The following is an 18,413-nucleotide window of genomic DNA, read 5'->3' on the forward strand; positions in this document are numbered from 1 at the left end:
GCGGACTGGGTTGCCTTGAAGGCCCCTTCTGTTCTGTAAACGTGGGTGTTATTCCCTCTCAGGAGGCTCATTCCATGGGAGTGTCTAGGTGGGAAGCAAGAAGTTCATTTCAGTTGCCTCAGATGTAAAATGACACTTACAAGCCATGTCGATAAAACTGACCAACCAGATTTCAGAAGAAAATAGTGGGTGGTTCTGGGTGCCAGGAGCAGCAGTTTGTGGATCTCACTACAACGTTTCTCGGCTCTTCCCTGTGTTTTTTTTCTTTTGCTCCTTACATCTTCTATTTCAGAGCAACTGCTTCTGTAGTAACATCAGCTTGCCATCCCTTCCTGGGACTCCCTGCACTCTGTGCCCTTTAAAACTCCAGCTCCCACTGCTAAAGCCCTGGGTCCTTAGCCCAGATGAGGTCATGTGAGGTGGGCAGCTCACTGGCTGACCCGGCTCATAAAGTCAGGCCGTGTGGGCACTGGCGGCCTAGGCTACTTCTCGGTTAGACGTTAGTTCCAGACCAACACTATGGCGGGGAGGGGGCAGGATTCTGTGGCCTAACAAATGGCTGTCTAGGCTGCTCCCTCAGCAGGGGCAGTGGGATGACATGTCTAGTATCAGGTACTGTTATTATAATATCTACATCACCTCCCTCACAAGAGTAGCAAAACCAAAATTATTAATAGCTACTATTAATTGTCTACTATGTGCAAGGTACTGCACATGCATTATCTTGTTCAAAGAACTGTGCAAGGTAGGTTCAATCTCTGTACTCACATGAGGAAATGGGGGCTAAGAAGTGACATGCAATTTGTTTAAAATCACACATTGGACAAATGGCATGGCTGGGATTTGACTCCAGGGCAGAGTATTTTCAAAGTCTGTTCTTTTCAACTCCCCATGGCTATCTGAGAAGCTATCTGGCAAGCTGCAAAGGGTTTTATAGATGCGGTAAGATTTTTATTAAAATATGATCCCCCTTTCCCTTAGACTTACGTTTGGACTGAGGAAACATACCATTTGTCAGCTGGCTCTCTGCAGGATGACTTGTGGATAATGGGAATGTGTGCCATGCAATAGTTTCATATTTGTAATCTACACTGAAAATGCCCCATCAGTAAATTACCAGGGATGATTGAACAAACAAAAACTCAAAACTGAGACTCCTATCATGTTTCTGGGGAAACTGTGACCCCACCTGTGGGTCTCCTCCCATCTCCATGAGGGGCGGGGCAGCCTCCTCTTTGCACACATGTCCTGGCCAGGGTCAGCCCTCAGGCCGCTTGCTGACTGTTCGGGGAGGAAGCGGGTCTTGATCAGCAGCGTTCAGTCAGCCCTCTAATACCATCAAGGAGTCAAAGGCCGCCATACCCCTCAGAGCCTGCCTGGCCCCATGCTGCAGAGAGATCCTCCAGCTGCAGATTTATCCTGGACGAAGCTGGCACTCCAGGAGCTACTTCCATGGTCTCGGCCCCTGGCAGACATTTCTCTGGACCGCATCTTGGCCTCATGTCAGGGAGAGCCCTGACGACTAACAGGACAGGCTCACTGGATTGCTACTTTGCTGGGAGCGGCTGTAAAGGTCAGGCTCCCTGCAGTTTCATCCTAGCTGGAGCCATGGAGAAATTTCCCTTAAGTCTGAGTATCTGAGTCCCAAGCAACCAACTCATTTTCAGTTTGTGGACACTTTGAGTAATGATGCGTTCCTTCTCTGTGTTGGCAGCCAGGAAGCTCAGAGGTAATGTTTTCCCCTTCATCCTGGTCAAGTCTAGGAGACTTCCGGGGATGCATGGGGCTAATGCCTGCACCTCTGGCTTCATCTATTCCTTCCTTATTTCTCCTTCACTCATTCCACACTTACATGCAGTTTGTTGACTTAAAAATGTTAACTACTTCACTTTTCTTGGACTGAGGCATATATGGATTCAGAATCTGTCTCTTTAGATTTCCATTAGAGTAACTGAGGGATAATGACATGATATTTTGGGAGTAAAAAGTCACTGTTGACTATTGTTTTGCCTAGGGTGGGTGCTTCTAAAAGCAATTAAATTGGAGAAAAAAATCAAACACTCTCCCCTCCAAATTTTTTTTAGCTTAAAAATTTCTTCTTGTGTTCGAGAGGAATTATTAGCAGCTTTCCTGCATATATTTTTAAATTTAAAGAGAGACTGTTTGGTATTTCCCTCTCTATTCGTCTTGGGAACACAGTTGTGTCAACACTTGGACACACATATCTCAGAAAGAAACATGACCAGGAATAAACACCCTTTCTGTGAAGAGGCAGCCAATTTCGTCACAGTTTCCAGAGCAGTTTCTTCAAGGGAGCAAATGACCAAAGACTTCCATGGATGAGATACACGGAGGTGTGAGCTTCTCCCGTGCTGGAGCCACAGCCTCATGTCTGCCCGTGCTGGCCTTCGGCCACCCCCAGTCTCCCCAGGACCTGAGGCCCCCCGAGGCAAGCACACAGCTTCTGCCTCAAGTCACCCTGTTCTTGTTGGGCCTGTCGGATTGGTGACATGATCAAGCCCTGCCACGCTATTTTTGAAACAGGAACAAGTGACTTGCAGGATACAGGATCCTCCTTAAACATCTTCGAAGGCAAGAGGGGCCACCTCTCATACTACCATCCCCTTGCCCGGTCCTCCCCAGGAGGGAGGGACTAGGGCAGCTACGAGGCAGTGGGAAGTCCCGTGGCACCAGTACATCAGGCAGGGCTGTCAGGAGTCCCCCAGGCTCCAGCACCCCCATGGGGCCCTTCTAACATCAGCTCACCCGTTTTCTTTGTGAAACACAGCAAACATTGGAGGGGCATTCCACAGAGGCCTGGAAACAAGTTAGGTATGCCTGTCAGAGAGGATGTTAGACTTAAAGGACACTATTTCATGTTACGTGTTGAGTATACAGCACGTGTGGTCCAAGGCATCATTTTAAAGTTGTACATGAAGTGGCTATAATGACTGCTTTCAAATCAAAAGTCTGGGTTCTCTTTTAAATACTTAGTAGCTGACAAAATTGTGTGTTCTAACTAGGGGTTCCCTACACTGTGAAGTCTGTGTTCAGTAAAAATGGTGGAGAGACAACCATTATATAGTCAATTTCCAACATTATGTTCTCAGTAAAAAAAAAAAAGATTACATTTGAGCCCTTTTAGATCTACTGTCTGTATGACAAATGCAACCATTCACTCTGTGCCTACTAAATCTTTAAAAGGAGTATGTTTTTCATCTTTAGTGGTATCACATTTAAAAAAGAAAAAGGAGACAATCTTGGATGTGATGATAATATCTTAGCTTTGAGTCATCAGTATTTTGTGGTATTTCAAAACCATTCTCTCAAGAAGAATTGAAAATACTCTGGGGAAAATACACATTTTTCTTCTCTCCTTTTTTTTAAGGTCAGGTGACCGTACAATGTCTGTGTTTACAAAACAGGAAGGTCTCTGTCCTTGTAGACAATTTAGCCTATAAGAAACTAACATTTGAAGTAATTTTCTATGGTCTTTCTGAAAAACTTTTAAGCTAGTAAAAAATTGGTGCATTAGTAGTAGGTGCATTTTTTACTTTTAAGCTAGTAAAAAATATGTGCATTCCAGTCCATATAATAAATTGGACTGGAAGAGACTATCCTAGTACTAAGCTGAATCTGGATCAGATTAAAATTCCAAACACGTTTATGCCCAACTTTTTGTGACAACTCTAATTTCCACAGATTAGAAATTAAGGTGTGAGAGCAGCCAGATCTTACCAAATGTTTTAGTGAATAAGATAAAACTATCTTAAAAAATATTTTTTAAAAGTTATACCAATAACCTTCAAGATCTAAAGAAATACCATAGTGTAAAAATATGAGGGATGTTTGCTACAGAAAAGGAAATATGTACTTAGTTTTCTTATTTTCTGAAAAAGAAGTACATTTAGGTAATGGGCTAGCTCTTACTGAGTATCATAAATTCAAAGGTATGTTAATATGTTATCACTCTTTAAAAACACTTTAATATACACCCAGTCTTGACAGAACAGTTACAAAATACCACCAAGAAACCTGTTTAAGAAGTTAAAACTTGGCAAGCAAAAAAGGTTCAACATTTTCTTTCAGTGGCAAGAGTGAAGAAAGCATTTAACAAATGAGTGTCAGTGTGGGCCTTGCATTTGCTACCATCCTAAACTCAACACCAGGCGGGGCAAGCGCACCTTCTGGGTGAGCCGAACCCACAACATTATGTTCTCAGTAAAAAAAAATGATTATATTTGAGCCTCATGTCTGCCCGTGCTGGCCTTCGGCCCAGGTCAGGGGCTGTGGGAGAGGGCCTGCCCTCGGGAAGTCTTGTGATCTAAGACCCAGGTGCCCTCTGAGGGTCCTCCAGGGCTCAGTGGACTGTAAGCTTTGCCTCCCATTAGGGAATAAAGCAAAGGTCTTCCTACAAGTGGAGAATGTCGGAGTTTCCCGCTGGGCAAAGCAGGAGCTGTTAGACATCCAGTGAGATGCTCTGTTCTCACACTGGTGTGGTTTGGCGACACTGCGCCAGCGTGAGGAGTTGCCCGCCTGTGCTTACTACCGACAACAGCCACAGCGATCACAGTAGCTGGGTTCTGGCAGTGAGAGGAAGATACGAAAGGTCAGAAATGAAGTTGTGTGTTTGAGAACTGGCATTTTTAACATGTAGTCACATTAATGTTGCCCCCCTCTGGACTCCTGGGCCAACCATAACACCTGCAGGAACACACTAAATCTTTAGAGGTGATCTCAGATTTAAGAAAATGGAGCAAACGTGTTCTTTCGCCATTTCTGAAGCACTGGTCACGTTTCCTCAAGCCTGCCAGTGGGCCTTTAAAGTGGGTCACATGCATTCTTGACCATCTGTGTACACATATCTAGGTGTAAGATATAGGGTTTACAACCCCAGTGCTGTGTGCTTTGAGATTTCACAACCTAGGCAACAGCTCACGGATTTGTCAAAAATGTACCCTGCTGAGAACTGCACATGGAGAAGGGCCCAAAGGCAAGTGAGTGGAAAACAGCTGCCAAGGGAGAGAAACAAAACTGGCCTCTAGCTGGTGCCTGAAAGCGATTCAGAGAAAGCTGGAGTCTCCCATGGCAAGAAGGGTTCTGGCTGAACCTCAGTGACCTGCAGGGGGCAGAGCTTTCAGCAGGCTGTCCCCACCTGTTCAACATCTCTACAGGTGGCCCACTGGCCACTTCAAATACATTCCTGTTTGTCACATATTCCATTGCCAGTAAGTTTTGGATTCCAGGTGTGTCTATAAATCATCACTGCAAAGTCAACAAACCAGAGGGAGGAAATACATGTAATCTGTGAGCTTCTGCCAGTCACAAGTTGTTTTGGACAAAGCTTTACTCTGCGACATCAGCCTGATTCTGCCACTTTGCTACCTGCCCAGCCTGTCCCGCCCAGATAGCAGGCCGCACCTGCAGGAGCTAGCTTTTGCTTACTTGCTAGTGGGATATTTCCCAAGGGAATGGCTTATCTTTATTTACTTTTGGTAAAGTTTTTTAAAAGGTATTACAGCTGCTACACTTGTTATCAAACACAAATCATGTTTCCTGTTAAAACATTTGCCAACAATAAAAACAAATATCCCCCTCCCTGTGTAAATCAGATGAAAATGTGGGTGGATGCGTGAATCCACAGACTATTCATTTACATGCTCACTCAAAAGGAAACCTTTAGCATAAAAATTTAAGAATCTATAGATCCAGGCTGATTTTAACATATACTGTTTTTTTTTTATTAAATATGTAAAAAGATAAATGCAAGTCAAGTTATTCACATATTTAGAGACAAAAAATTATTCTACCATGCGACAACAGGTAAGTAATGTAAATGAATGTGATACATCTGATAAGACTTCATTTATTATGTCCTTACTTATCTATATTTATAATTAACAATACATATGTTTACATTCCTTTCAGTTTACATTTAATATATAACAAAAGATTACGGTGTCCTATTTAGTAAAAGTAATCTGAATGCATACTAAACCTTAGTGGAATAATGGAAATACTCACCAGAGAAGGGAAGAGTTCTTGATTCCCTTCTGGAGTTTACTTCTCTCGGGTCAATGGAGTGTCTTTGTCTTTTATTTTTCTGCTTGGACAGACGACAGGCTCTTCCTCTGCCCCCTGCTTCAATCACTTCCTACCTGACATGAGCAATGGAAGTGCTACAACCAGTCACCCCCCCCCCCAGAGGGTGGGAGGGGGAACAGGAAGGACGTCTGGCTCTTGAGGGAGGTGCAGAGCGTGCACCAAGGGATGCTCCTCAGGCCAGCATGATGGTGTCACAGCGGCCATGGAGTAATGTGTGCCCTGGATGCTGAGATGAGAATGAAGGGGGACAGCCACCAGGGGGAAAGGAGCCCTGGGAAATGAGGGTGGTCTGCACAGAAGCTGCAGTGCAGTGAAGAGGCCTGGGAAACCTGGATGCTAAAGGTTCCCCAAAGCTTCAGCAAGGTCACTTGCGATGCAGCACACTGGAAGGTGTTCCAGGTGGGGACGCGAGGAGGAATTTATAGCTCTTTTCTGAGCAAGTGAACAGGCTCCCCCAAGACGCTGGGGAGAATGATGTACGGCCATGGTGAGGCTCACACAGGTAACACGTTGATCATGTGCATCCACATGACAGGAGCTGGGTCATGGCACAGCTGGCACTGGGCATTATTGAGATGCCCAGATAGGAAAAGAACTGCCTAGGAACTATGAAGTGCCACCTGAATGGAACTGTTGTGCCCTTTTATAATGCCTATTTGAAAATGGAGACTCAAGTGAGTACAGCAGAGTGGACCCCGTGTAAGGCATGATGCTGTGTATAGCACAACGACTACCTGTGGCCAGGTGTGGGGGGATGTCCCTGCCAGGAGCAAGGCTTTCTGGCCTGAGAGACGACCTGCTGCCGGGATGCAGAGCAAGCAGGAGACCAGGCAGGGAAGCCAGACACCGCAGACGCCTGTGCGGCCCTGCAGTGCTGGTCTGACCTCCAACACGAGCCACGCTCCTCACACAGAATGCAGTGAGTACCACTTTGCTGCACAAGATTTATTCTGAGAAAACTTCTTCTGGTGGAAAGCTTCAAATGCTAGAATTTAGAATTAATTTAATCATCAATAAATGTCAAAGCTTTATGATACATAATTCAGAAATTTATTATAAGCCTTTTCAGCTAAGATGAAACTGGGGGCACACCTGTTGCTTTTGTTGCACCTGCTGAAGTCGAATAACAAGTGAAAGTAAATCTGAAGTCATAAACCAAGTGAAATGAACAATCTGGGAAGGGTTACCATCTGTCAAAGGGCAAATTAAAAAAAAAGAGGCAAAGATTTGGGAAGATACTAAGAAAATGTGCAAAATTAGTTTAAAAAATAAGGAATGCTTTTAATTCATTAATGTTTCCTCTTTTTATGAATTGCCACAGTGTAGGGAAGGCCAATGACAAGGAGGGCCACAGAGTCACATGGGAGAGATCCTTTTCCAGAGGCACAGGAGCCACAGGGATCTCTGTTCTGCCATTCTGGTATCAACACCATACCTCAGAACCAGGAGCTCCCTTGGAATTACGCTCCTTATTAACAAGGTCTCCACTTCCACTTGGGCGGCATGGGGCTGCACACTCAGAAGTTGTTCTTTAGAAGCTCCCTTGTGTGGAAGAAGGAATTGGGCTGAAACCCACACAAGCAGGAGGGAACCTGTACCTATGCAGACCCCTCTGGACTGCAGACACCTGATGACAGCTTTTGGCAAGAGTGGCTGCCCACCAAGAGGACCCTGAGGAAGAAAACAGCATGAAAACCTGGGTGGGGGACAAGCAGTTGAAGTCGAGGTGGTGTTTTTCTTGAGTGAACATCTTTAAATTAAACAACACACTGTGTGGTGGTCTAACATGCTAATGTATGGACACTGCTGGGCCCTGAAATTCTAGTCTTGATTCCATTTTTTTCCCCTTTAGGGTTCAGAGTAGAGGAAGAAACTGTTTTTCCCCATGAAACAAGTGACTGTCGTTATGGCTTTTGTATCAAGGATCCCTTTCCCTTTGTTTCAACTTATTATTTGATCAAATTTATGCCGATAGGTTAGACTTGCAAACATCAAAGCACCACAAATGTGTGTGACACCAACTGACACTGGGTTGAGAAATGCCAATGTAAATACCATATATCACGTTACCATTGTTTCACACCAGGATATAAAGGGGGTGTTGGTGGGTGGGTGGGAGAGTTGCTCTGGGAAGAAATGAAAAGAGCAGAACCAATCTCAAGCAGCCAAGTGGCGAAGTTGAAGGTATGTGACCCCATAACCTCTCAGGTAGGCCAAGCGGCTGGCCACTACGGGTCTTGGCAGAGGGAATGGGAACTGAGCACAGCGGCTGGCAAATGCGACAGTGCTGTGATGTGAATGGCACATAGAGAACCACTGGTTTCTGTTGAGCTTGAGGCCACACGTTCCAATTCTCCAGAAGAAAAGTTCTCACGCAAAACACAAGTGTTGAGAGTCGCCAAGACGGTTCAATATTCTTCCTGCTGCTGGGGCTGCGGCTCGTGGACTTGCTCCTCTGCTTCCGGCTCTTCCGGGTGGCCCTCCTGCGGGGCAGAGGGGAGAGCTTCAGCAGAAACAATGGATTGTGCTGGAGACCCTGCAGTGGCCCAGGTTGTGGAGAACATGGGCTTAGGCACATCTCCTGTGCGAGAGCCAGTGCACACCCTGGCTGCCCTTATTTCCCCGCTCTATCAGAGAATAATGGGTCGGCCTAGAGCACGGTCACCAGGCATCACACATCAAACTCTCCTAACCATTCTGGAAGATCCTCACAGTACACACTGCGTGCTTTCCTACCCTCTGTGACAGAGTTAACCCAAATGAGACAAACTCAAGGGCACCATAACAACCGTGGACAAGCCTGCTGGGACAGCACAGAGCCCCAGCCCTGCGGTGCACTGGACGGCCACCCCGACGCTGACAGCTGCTGATGAGGAGCTTCTGACTCCTGTCCTGCCTGTTAATCTTCTCACCTGGCTGCATGTCTGCTTGAAGCAGAGAAGCAACTTATCAGAGTGGTAAGTTAAGGATGATAACCAGGTTTTGTGGCTGCGCTGGGCAAGGCGGCCTCTCCTACAGTGGAGCTCAGGAGCTTCAGCTCAAGGACTCTAGGGCACCTATTATGGGTATGTGAGGCCTTTTTTACTTACTCTCTGCTTACTGGCTGTGACTCAGAGGGTCAAGGTGTCCTCTAGTTAGCCCCCAATAACCTATTTATTCATTTGCCTAACCCAGTGAAGCACATTGCAGGGAACTTCAACCCAGTCAGTCATATTTGCACATCTGGTGCTTTGAACTCACAGAGGATAATCAGCTCTTTGTAGCACAAGCAGAGGGAGCATGGTTGACCAATCCAGAGTGCTCCCCCACCAACAGCGCATTACGCCCTGTGCAGGACCTACAGAGGTGCTCAGGTCCTCTCGCGCTGTGCACACTCCTTTCATACCGTGAGCCACCCCTCCTGTCTGCTCCTACCAAGGTCCCTTAGACCAGGTCCAACTCAAATGTCGCAGGACTACTTCCCCGGATCAGAGCCACAATGCTTTCTTTTCTTCTCCTGCAGCACTGTTTCCTCCTTGTCTATAAAGTATGAATTGCAATCTAATTTTCTTGAGCCTTGTGGCTTGCCCACTGATCTGAGGTCACTGAAGTCAGTGGTAGGGCCTCATTCACCTGTGTCACAGAACCTGATGCATGTTCTATCAAGGGGAAGAACTCAGAGGGTGCAGAGGAGTGGATGGCCGAGACTACCAGACTATCAGTCAGTCACAGGCTGCAGATCTTCAGAGAGGCATTAGAATGTCAAGGTTATAAGCATGAACTCTAGGGTTCATATCCCAGGTCCACTACTTATAAGTGGGGTAACTTTGGGCATGTAATTTAACTGCTCTGTGCCTGACTTTTCTCATCTATAAAATGGAGGCTGTAACAAGAATACCCATTTGACAAGAGTTTTCAATGAGTTTCAGTGATCAGTGAATCAGTGGGGTCACTGAAATCAAGAGAGGACACAGCGAGTTCCAACAAACTCTCAGAACAGTGTTTGGCTGTGACAGTGCGACAGAGGGAGTCACTGGCTCTCCTGGTACGTGGTCTCCTCTTGTCTAGGGGCAAAGAAGGAAACTAATGCTCGTGGGAGTTTACCAGGGATGGTGGACTGGCAATTCCTAGGTGTCTATCCTACTACAGGCACTGCCTTGGTGCTGCTGGAAGGCTTCTCTCTCTAAGCTTTACCTCCCTGGTTAATGCTTCTGTCAGGCCCCACACCACAGCCTGTGTGTGCGAGTGTGAGCATTGAGTGTGTCCTCACTGGCTAGCTACATGGTCGCCTCTCCTGCCAGGCTCCCAGCCCCACTGAAGGTTAGGGATGATGTTTTATTCATCATCCTAACTTTAATGTTAGCATGCTGCACTCCATATCATACTGCTCAGACTTCAGCAGGTCTGAAGTGTGCTTTTCTTGTGTAATTGTTTTGTGTATGTTAGGCTGTTGATGGGAAAGTCTTAGGAATGAGAATCTGTTTAAGATTTTATAGAAAAGCTTGTTTGCTTACGTCCAAATTGGGAGTTACCAGAAGGCTAACAGAGTTAACAGAGGACTGAAAGTCAGGATTTGGACTCAAGTAGTTACAGGCTTCTGGCCTGCTGTGGGGCCGGGAATCCACTGAACTAGCTACTTCTCATCCTTGTCAAGCAAGGGGGTGGCTCTGGGTTCTCCAGCTGGCCATGGCAGCCCTCTCATTCACAGGGCACCACCGTGGCCTCACTCATCTGCAGCAACCAGGACCCCAGACCATTGCCCATTGCTACTGGGCAATACCAGGGTAAAGAGCAGACCTCCAAGGTCCTCGGCATACTGCTAATGTCAGGGCTGCGAGTCAAGGCAGTCTGACAGCCCGGCAGAATGCACGGGGATTCTGAGGCGGTTATGTCATGCTCCCACGTCAGCTCCCACAATGCTGTGTAGGCTCACAGGAAAAGTGATCGCATATTTAAGCAGGAGGCCAGGCAAGACCTCTGCTAAACCGGCAAATAAAGCACAGGATGCCACTCACCCACCTAACACGAGCACATCAGTCCACTGCATCTTATTCTAAATGTTGGGCTGTGAGTGATTGCGTTAACATCCCTTATTCCCAGGACAATCATCAGAGAGAAGCAAGCTGGAAGACTGCTGAGGAAGGCTCTTGGCTACTGTGGGACAAGGGGGCCCCAGGAGGGAGGAGGGGTCATCAGAAAGCTCCACTGGCCCCCCTTCTGGATGTACATGGTGCACCCCGGGTTCCTCCCTCTGCTGTGTTCATACTGCCTCCTCTGCCTGAAGAGCGCTCTGCCCCTGCTCCAGCCTTGCAGCCCCCGCACAGGGTCACTATGCCCGTTATCAGCATCATGACTGACGCCTTGCAGACACTGGTGCTGTCTGCCTTCCTTGCTGGGACTGTGATCCCAGCAGAGGCAGGGCTGCGTCTTCTCTCTCTACCCAATGCTCTGCCCAGTGACAGAAACACAGGCTGCATGCAGTGTCAGCTGAGGTGGGTGGAATCTTTAGGTCACTTAACAGGGGCTTCTGTGACAGCCCCTCGGAAAACAAGTGTGGGTGTTTAAAAGCAGCTGCCGCAGCCGGCAATTCCACCAGACAGCAAAACTATGTCTATGTCTATAGAACTGTGGCCCCAAGTCAAGTATTTAGGGAAATGATACAGAGAATATAAGAGAGGGACTGGACACCTGGCTGGTGACCTGCTTTGGAAAGTTTTATGAGGTTTCTGTAACTGTGAATCGAACAGCCTCACAACACAACTCCCATCTGGATTTGCACATCTTCCAAACATGCTATTCAAGGTTGTCTAACTGTAAGAGTCACCAAATGGAGACTTAGACAAGAAACCTGTCCAGCAAAGGCCTCCACCTGAAGTGTCAACACAGGGTTCACCTAGGTTTACCTGAAGACTCACTCAGTCCACACTTGGATCTTTCAGCTCCTCTCCTCCAGGAGGGAGACAACCAAAAGCCTCTGCCTTTCTGATGTGCAGTTGCACCAAAGGCATCACGCACAACCTATTGGCATTTCTTCCCCACACTGTGCACAGCACACCTGCGTGTGGGTGCAAATCCACCCACCCCTGAAGTGTGCGAATGGCCTCAAAACAGGACAGTGTCAGGGTCAAGCACAGCAGGGGAAAAGGCAGCTTCTGAGCACGGGGTCTGTGTGCAGTGGCATGGCAACCTCTGAGCATATTTTTCCCTAAGTTATGCCTTTCCCTGAGACACCAGGGGAAGATGGGTGAGAAAAAGCTTTTTTAGGGCTCACTCGCTTACTGGAAGAACCTGGATAAGTTTCTAGAAGAAACAGATCCATAGAAACAGGATCCTTGAGCTCAGGGAAAAAGGCAAAATGCCTGAAGGTTTTACAGTGTCTGGAAAGGTTCTTTGAGCCTCTAGTGGGAGAAGCAGAAAGGAGTGTAGGTGAGCTGCTCCTGAGCCTCTCCACGTCCACCCCTGTACCATGCCTCTCATGTGCAAGTGCATGCTCACGATGCCAGCACAGGCAACAGATGGAAAACACCCAGCATGGTATCGGGGCTCATGGCAGTCTCCCTTTCATTCAACACAGAAACCGGATTTCAAAAAGAAAAGGGTCTTGTCACATTACCAATAAGAACATGGGTATGTCCAAGATCCAATGGCTTACTCTCTAGAGAAATCTCAGTGTAGCCTGATGTTTTCTTTTGGAGTTGTCCACATACAGAGCTGCATCAGACTATATCCTGGAACTAGAAAACATTAAGGCAGCAATTGCATTTGAAGACTGCTCTGGTGATGTACACACGTCTGTGGCTTTATCCAGGTTCTCTTCCTGAATTTTAGAAACTCCTTAGCATATACTTAAATGGTGATGACACCATCTCTCTCTTTTCCCTCCCACATTTTCCTCTACTTGACGAGATCAGTACAGTGGTGGAACAATAATAAAGTGGCTTTACAGACACTACCACAAGAACATGGGCTCTCGGTGCACGCTGACCTAGACGACAGGTGGCCAGAAGAAGCCAGGACAGCACTTTCGAAGGTGTAAGTCCCCAAACCGAGATAAGGGGGGCTAATGGGGAAAACTCAGGAACTTACTTCACTCTTCACTCGTGCACTGTGTCATCTCAATACTATCAGTGAGACAAAGCCTACCTTGCAGCCCTCCCAAAGGGCTGCTGCCTCTGTTTCCTCCCTGCCCCATGGTACCTACATACTGAGACATGGGGAACACAGTCCTCAAGATTTGGGGCTCTGACTTCAGGAAATCTGGGTTCAAATTCTAGTGTCAGGGCTTACTGAGTGTGGGTCGTTGGGCAAGTAACTTTATCTGTAAAGTGGAGATAAGGAAAATTCTGACCCCTCATAGGGATGTGATTAGGGTGACAAATGTGTATAGAACATGAGCAAACATAGCAGCTAGCACGTGCTAAATGCTCAAAAAGAGTGAGCTGTTACTATCTGCATGGTCTTCATTCGAAGGTGACCCCAGCTTGGGGAAGGGTGTGAACTCAGGGCTACAGGGCCAGATGCAGACAATGCTGCCTCCTCACCTGGTGAAGGAGTTAGACCTCTCTGCTGCCTTAGAGCCTCTCATTTGTAAAATGGGGCAGCAACCATATCTACCTGACAGGACACTCAAGTGAGTTAAAGGAGCTGGTAAACGTGACGCCTTGGCCCTTCCCCCTCAGCTCCCTTCGCAGGTGTCTAAGGACAGGGTTTGCTAAACCACCACACGGTCTTTCTGACTGATGATGCCTGGGAGTACTTCTGCAGGGTCTGCATTACAGTGCCTGCACACAAGAATGGCTCTGAACCCAGACTGCAGCGGGCAGGTGGGGGTGACGTGAATGGTGGCAGAAAAGCTAAGGAAGTCATCTAGGCAGAATCCCAATCACACTGGGAGGTAGGAGCTCTGGACCTCAGCAGGCCCAGCCATGACTAGGCAGGATTCAGGGCCTGTGCCAATGCCAACCCTAACGTGGAGTTCACCTGCCAATGCTCCCACACAGGGTTCCCTCTTGGGACAACCTCTGGCTTGAGGTTAGGGTCAGATGGCTTCTCCTCCTGCTGGAAGTACAGGGCTGGGAAGATCTAGTGCTGCATGCTGCCTACTCCCACTAACGGGCACCTTCACTCACCCTCACGGCGCCCTTAGACCTCGTTGGATTTAGCCTCACACAAGCTTGAGGAGAATGAGCTTGACAGATTCAAAGCATGCACTGCAAGCAGGGCACTAGGGCCATGCCACTTGGGGTGGTGCAGACACACTACACATCGACCTTAGGCTTCTTCCACCAGATCTGAAAAGACTGAGAACCATATTTTGTGAAGCTATCTGCCTTTGGGACCTGACTGGGCAGATGCCGAGTGCTTCAAGATCTACAGTCGAAGCTAATGATAACCAAGACGTAAGTTCAAAAAAATATCTGGGGGAGATGAAAAAAGTGACAGAGAATCCCCAAACCTTGGACAGTTTTGGAAAATTTCATCACTAGGATTTTAAATCTTACAGGGATTCAACTGGAATAAGTCATAAAGTAAACTTGCCAGCGACCTGTTACATTCTGTGGAAATACCAGCACACACAACTCAAGTACAGAGTCCTCAAAGCACACACAGGTCCCCCAAACCTACAGGGACCTTCTACCAGCTTCCACCTGGCCTGAGACGGCGTGCGAGAGCCAGCCCACCCTCCTGCCTGCCTCACTGCTGGGGACTCTCCCTCCACGCACGCACAAGCAGGCTGGGGTGACCGCCCTGCTCTCTGCTATTGAGCCTGCCCCTTCCCCTCCTTGCTTCTCGAGTGTCTTGTTCCTTTGCTGCTCCGCACATCTGCTTTCCATCACCAGGATGTAACCACATTCTGGGTGTCTCTGCGGCACATGTGCTTACAAGGATCAGCCCCGCCAGGCAGGCCCTTCCCAGAGGAGGCCTTCAACAAGTCCTTTCCAGCAGAGGGCTGTTTATGGGGATGATCCAGAATGACAGGGAGTCACCTAGTCAGCTGGCTATGAAATGAAAACAGACGGCTGTGGGGCCTGCAGGGACAGGACAAGCATCTAGGTTAATTTCTCCTTTAACCACACTCTAATCCTGCAGGAAGAAAGAGGACTCCTTATGCACACTCTGGCTGCCTATTTGCTCTGAGCTGAAAAACACCTGAGATTTGGCTGAATAAACCCTATTTTTCTTTTCTCTGCATCAGTCCCCCTGCTCTCCTCCTGCCCCCCACCCCCTCACAATCTCTTCCCGGGTTAATTTGGGGAATCACTCCCGCAAATATGGGGCAACAGATCATGCTGGTAATGGTCATTTCTTGGGGGGGGAGTGTCTAATGCATTGGCTGGGCTCTGATTCTGAGGCCCCAGGCGGTCCCCAAAGGCACACTGGTCACTGCACTTTGACTGAGAACATCACTTTATAACACAAGAAACAAGGACTCTCGTCACACTTACGTGTTCTTCCGAAGCATAAAGGACTTCCATTAGTCGCTGCACAAGGTCATCGTTTTCCTGCCCATGTTCTTGGCAGAGTAGCTCAATCTCTCTCAGCTTTCCAAAGTAGAAATCCCTTTCCTTTTCCACGCCTTCTAGGGCAAGTTTTAATGAGTGTACCTGCAAGGGAGTGATGGAAGAGAAGAAAAGCACGAGAACACAGCTTAAGAGGAGACCAACCATGCTTGCTCAGGATGACCCCAAACATGAAAAGACACACATGCATAAATAACCCATGTGCAAGTCTGTGGGAGTACAGGGTCTGTTTTCTGATGCTTGATCCTGAGCCACAATGGCCGACTGCAACAACACAGCAGTCATCCCCTCTGCCAGCTGCCTGGTATCAACCAGTGCCCGAGCGGCCACTCCCTTTGACACAGCTCCATGCAGACTCCGAGTGAGCGCTCCTCTCCTCTCCTGCAAGTGTGAGCCATAGCACATCTTTCTCCTACTTGTCCAAACTCTCTGCCCTGAGGGAGATGTGTGAATGGAGGAGGGAGGCTGTTCTGTTGTTACTTTACATGCACTCTGAGGCTCTGTTACTTCAGAAACTTCAGATGATACTAAGAACCACTGTTAGTCTTGGGCCCCTTCTCAAATGTTCCAGACTAGACAAAAGCTCTCTACTGAGGAACGGGGCCCTGGCTGCACAAGGCAAGCGGAATGGGTCTGCCTTCATCTCTCCCTGGGCTCGCACTGGTCCATCACAGGAAAGGTGGGAGGGGATGGATGCTCCATCCATGCCTCAGCACAACAGCCCTCCTTCCTGTCTCCCCTTGATGCTGGTTCAGAGGCCTTGCAGGGCTGGGTGGTACCCACAGTGACTATAGAGACAGTGTTGTGAGGCCAGGCCCAACAGCCCCATCCCTGGCTGAGCTGACTCTGAAGGCAGCAGAAGCAGGTGCAGTCTCAAATTCCAGGCTGCACCTCTCCGGTGAGCACCAGAGCTGCACACAGGCCCAAACCACACCCCGTTTCTGCTCCCTGAGAATCCCTCATCCTTTTCTTTGGCCCTCTTGTGCATTCCATGTCTGCACAGAGCATGCTCTTCAGGAGGCAGATCAAGACTTACGTGGTCCTCCACAGCTGACACCTCTCTTTCGTGTCACTCGTGACAGAATTTCCAGACATTGCATTTGGAATGGAAAAGTTCCTCTTCTTGATAGTAACTCTGGGCCTTCGTGCTTGCTGTCTGTCTGTGAGGATTTACTGAGTCCCTCTGATGCACACTGAGCACACGCAGTGCCCCTTCCCTTCCTGCAGGCCTGGCAAACTGGTGTCAGTCCTTTCAGACTCAGGCTTCTGGCCCCACAGTGTTCAGACTGCCAATGCCCTCACAAAGCAGCAGGGCAGCAATCACTGACTTTCAACTCCTATTTCTGACATGTACACGGATAGGACTTTTGTAAAAACTGAAGGCAACTGAATTCTAGGAAAAAGAAAACTCCTTTTATTCTAAAAATCCTTTCTTGCTTTAAAAGAAACCAACCTCTCCCTGGACTTGGCCACAGAACCCCTCCAAAGCCTGCGCTGGTGCCAGCAGACAGATCTGTGGCAGTTCAGCTGTCTGTGTCTGCCAGCACCCCTGCAGGAGGCGAGAAGGGTCTCTGGATGCCATCAAGCCACAGACACTAGTCTTTGTCAGCCTCTCGAGAGTGGTTTGGTCTGCATAATGAGCAAAGAGCAGAGGCTCTGTAGGAACACCGAGCCCAGGTAGGCCTTTGATGGTGCTAAGAGTTGCATCAGGTAATAGATGCACAACTATAAACAATCCCCACAAAAAACAGTGAGATCCAAATTATGTGATCAAAGATCGATTGGCAAATGGAATTCACAGTCCCACTCACAGATGCCTGCCTCCTCCCTCACATGGCACAGCAGTGGCTGGGGGCGGACCCTCGACGACAGTGGCGAGGGCATGAGAAGCGGCAGTTCTCTCCTCCCACTTCTGCTTGCAGTGCCCACACACCGCAGGTCCTCCTGGCTCTGCAGCCCGAGCTGGTGTCTGCTGGGGCTGCTGACTCCTTCACTCTCGACCCGGGGGGCCCCTGGGCCAGCAGGGACTCCACTGCCTGTTTGCTGACCCACTCTCCAGGAACAGTCCCTAACAATTCCAGTCATCTTCCTCTCCCCGAAGTCAGTTGATTCATTTCTATCACTGGAATTGCCTGGCACAGTGGTATGTTTACAGAATGTCATGGGGAGATTGCCTGAATAAAGGAATTGGCCAAATAAATGAAAATTTCTGAAGTTTACGGCATGTCACTCCCCTATTCCTACCGCAGCTCACTCTCTAGCCTAGGCATTTTCACCCAGCTCTTCCCTGTCCTAGTGTCCTCAGTTCCAACACAGTGATGCCTCTGTGGCTGAGCACCAGCTTCAGGGGCCACCCTGGAGGCTTCAAGGACAGGTAACCACGGAAATGGGTCTGGAGTAAAGCTCAGAAAACAGTTGTTGAATGAAGGCTCCTAATTTAGGGTATGCACAACCTTCCCTCTGAGGGGCTCGGGTGTATGTGGGAGGCAGGCACTCTCCCCTCATGCGAATGCACGGGGCGCCGGCAGGGAGTAGGCTTTTTGGAAGTAATGAAGGAATTACAAAGAGAAAGAGGAAGACCACTGGAAAGTCACTCTTCCTAGCATGGCACTGTGGGTGGTAGGATGAGGTCAGGGTCCTGTGGGGGTCTTCAGCGACTGGAGCTAAGGGGAGCCTAGGGCGGGCTCTGAGGACAGGAAGTGGGGCTGGCTGGCTAGGGCGGTAAGGGAGAGGGGCACGAAGGACTCTGGTTTCTAGGTGGTACTGTAGGTTGGCAGGCTGGGACCCTGGGTGTGTTAGAGGAGACAA

General features: G+C 48.4%; 1 protein-coding gene across 10 annotated transcripts in view; it reads right to left on the bottom strand.

Moving 5' to 3' along the window:
* Positions 1-5,713: 5,713 nt before the first annotated feature.
* The window catches only part of MAPRE2 (microtubule associated protein RP/EB family member 2), a 149,576-nt gene continuing 136,876 nt past the window's right edge, over positions 5,714-18,413 (bottom strand). For all 10 annotated transcript variants that reach the window (XM_036885133.2, XM_036885140.2, XM_036885172.2 and 7 more), the window contains 2 exons: positions 15,531-15,689; positions 5,714-8,588 (listed from right to left, as the gene is read on the bottom strand). In XM_036885133.2, the coding sequence (XP_036741028.2) occupies positions 8,514-8,588; positions 15,531-15,689 (234 nt within the window). In that variant the 3' untranslated portion in view covers positions 5,714-8,513. The remainder of the gene's footprint in view (positions 8,589-15,530; positions 15,690-18,413) is intronic.

The sequence above is a fragment of the Manis pentadactyla genome, chromosome 6 (assembly GCF_030020395.1).
Source record: "Manis pentadactyla isolate mManPen7 chromosome 6, mManPen7.hap1, whole genome shotgun sequence".
Lineage (NCBI taxonomy): Eukaryota > Metazoa > Chordata > Mammalia > Pholidota > Manidae > Manis > Manis pentadactyla.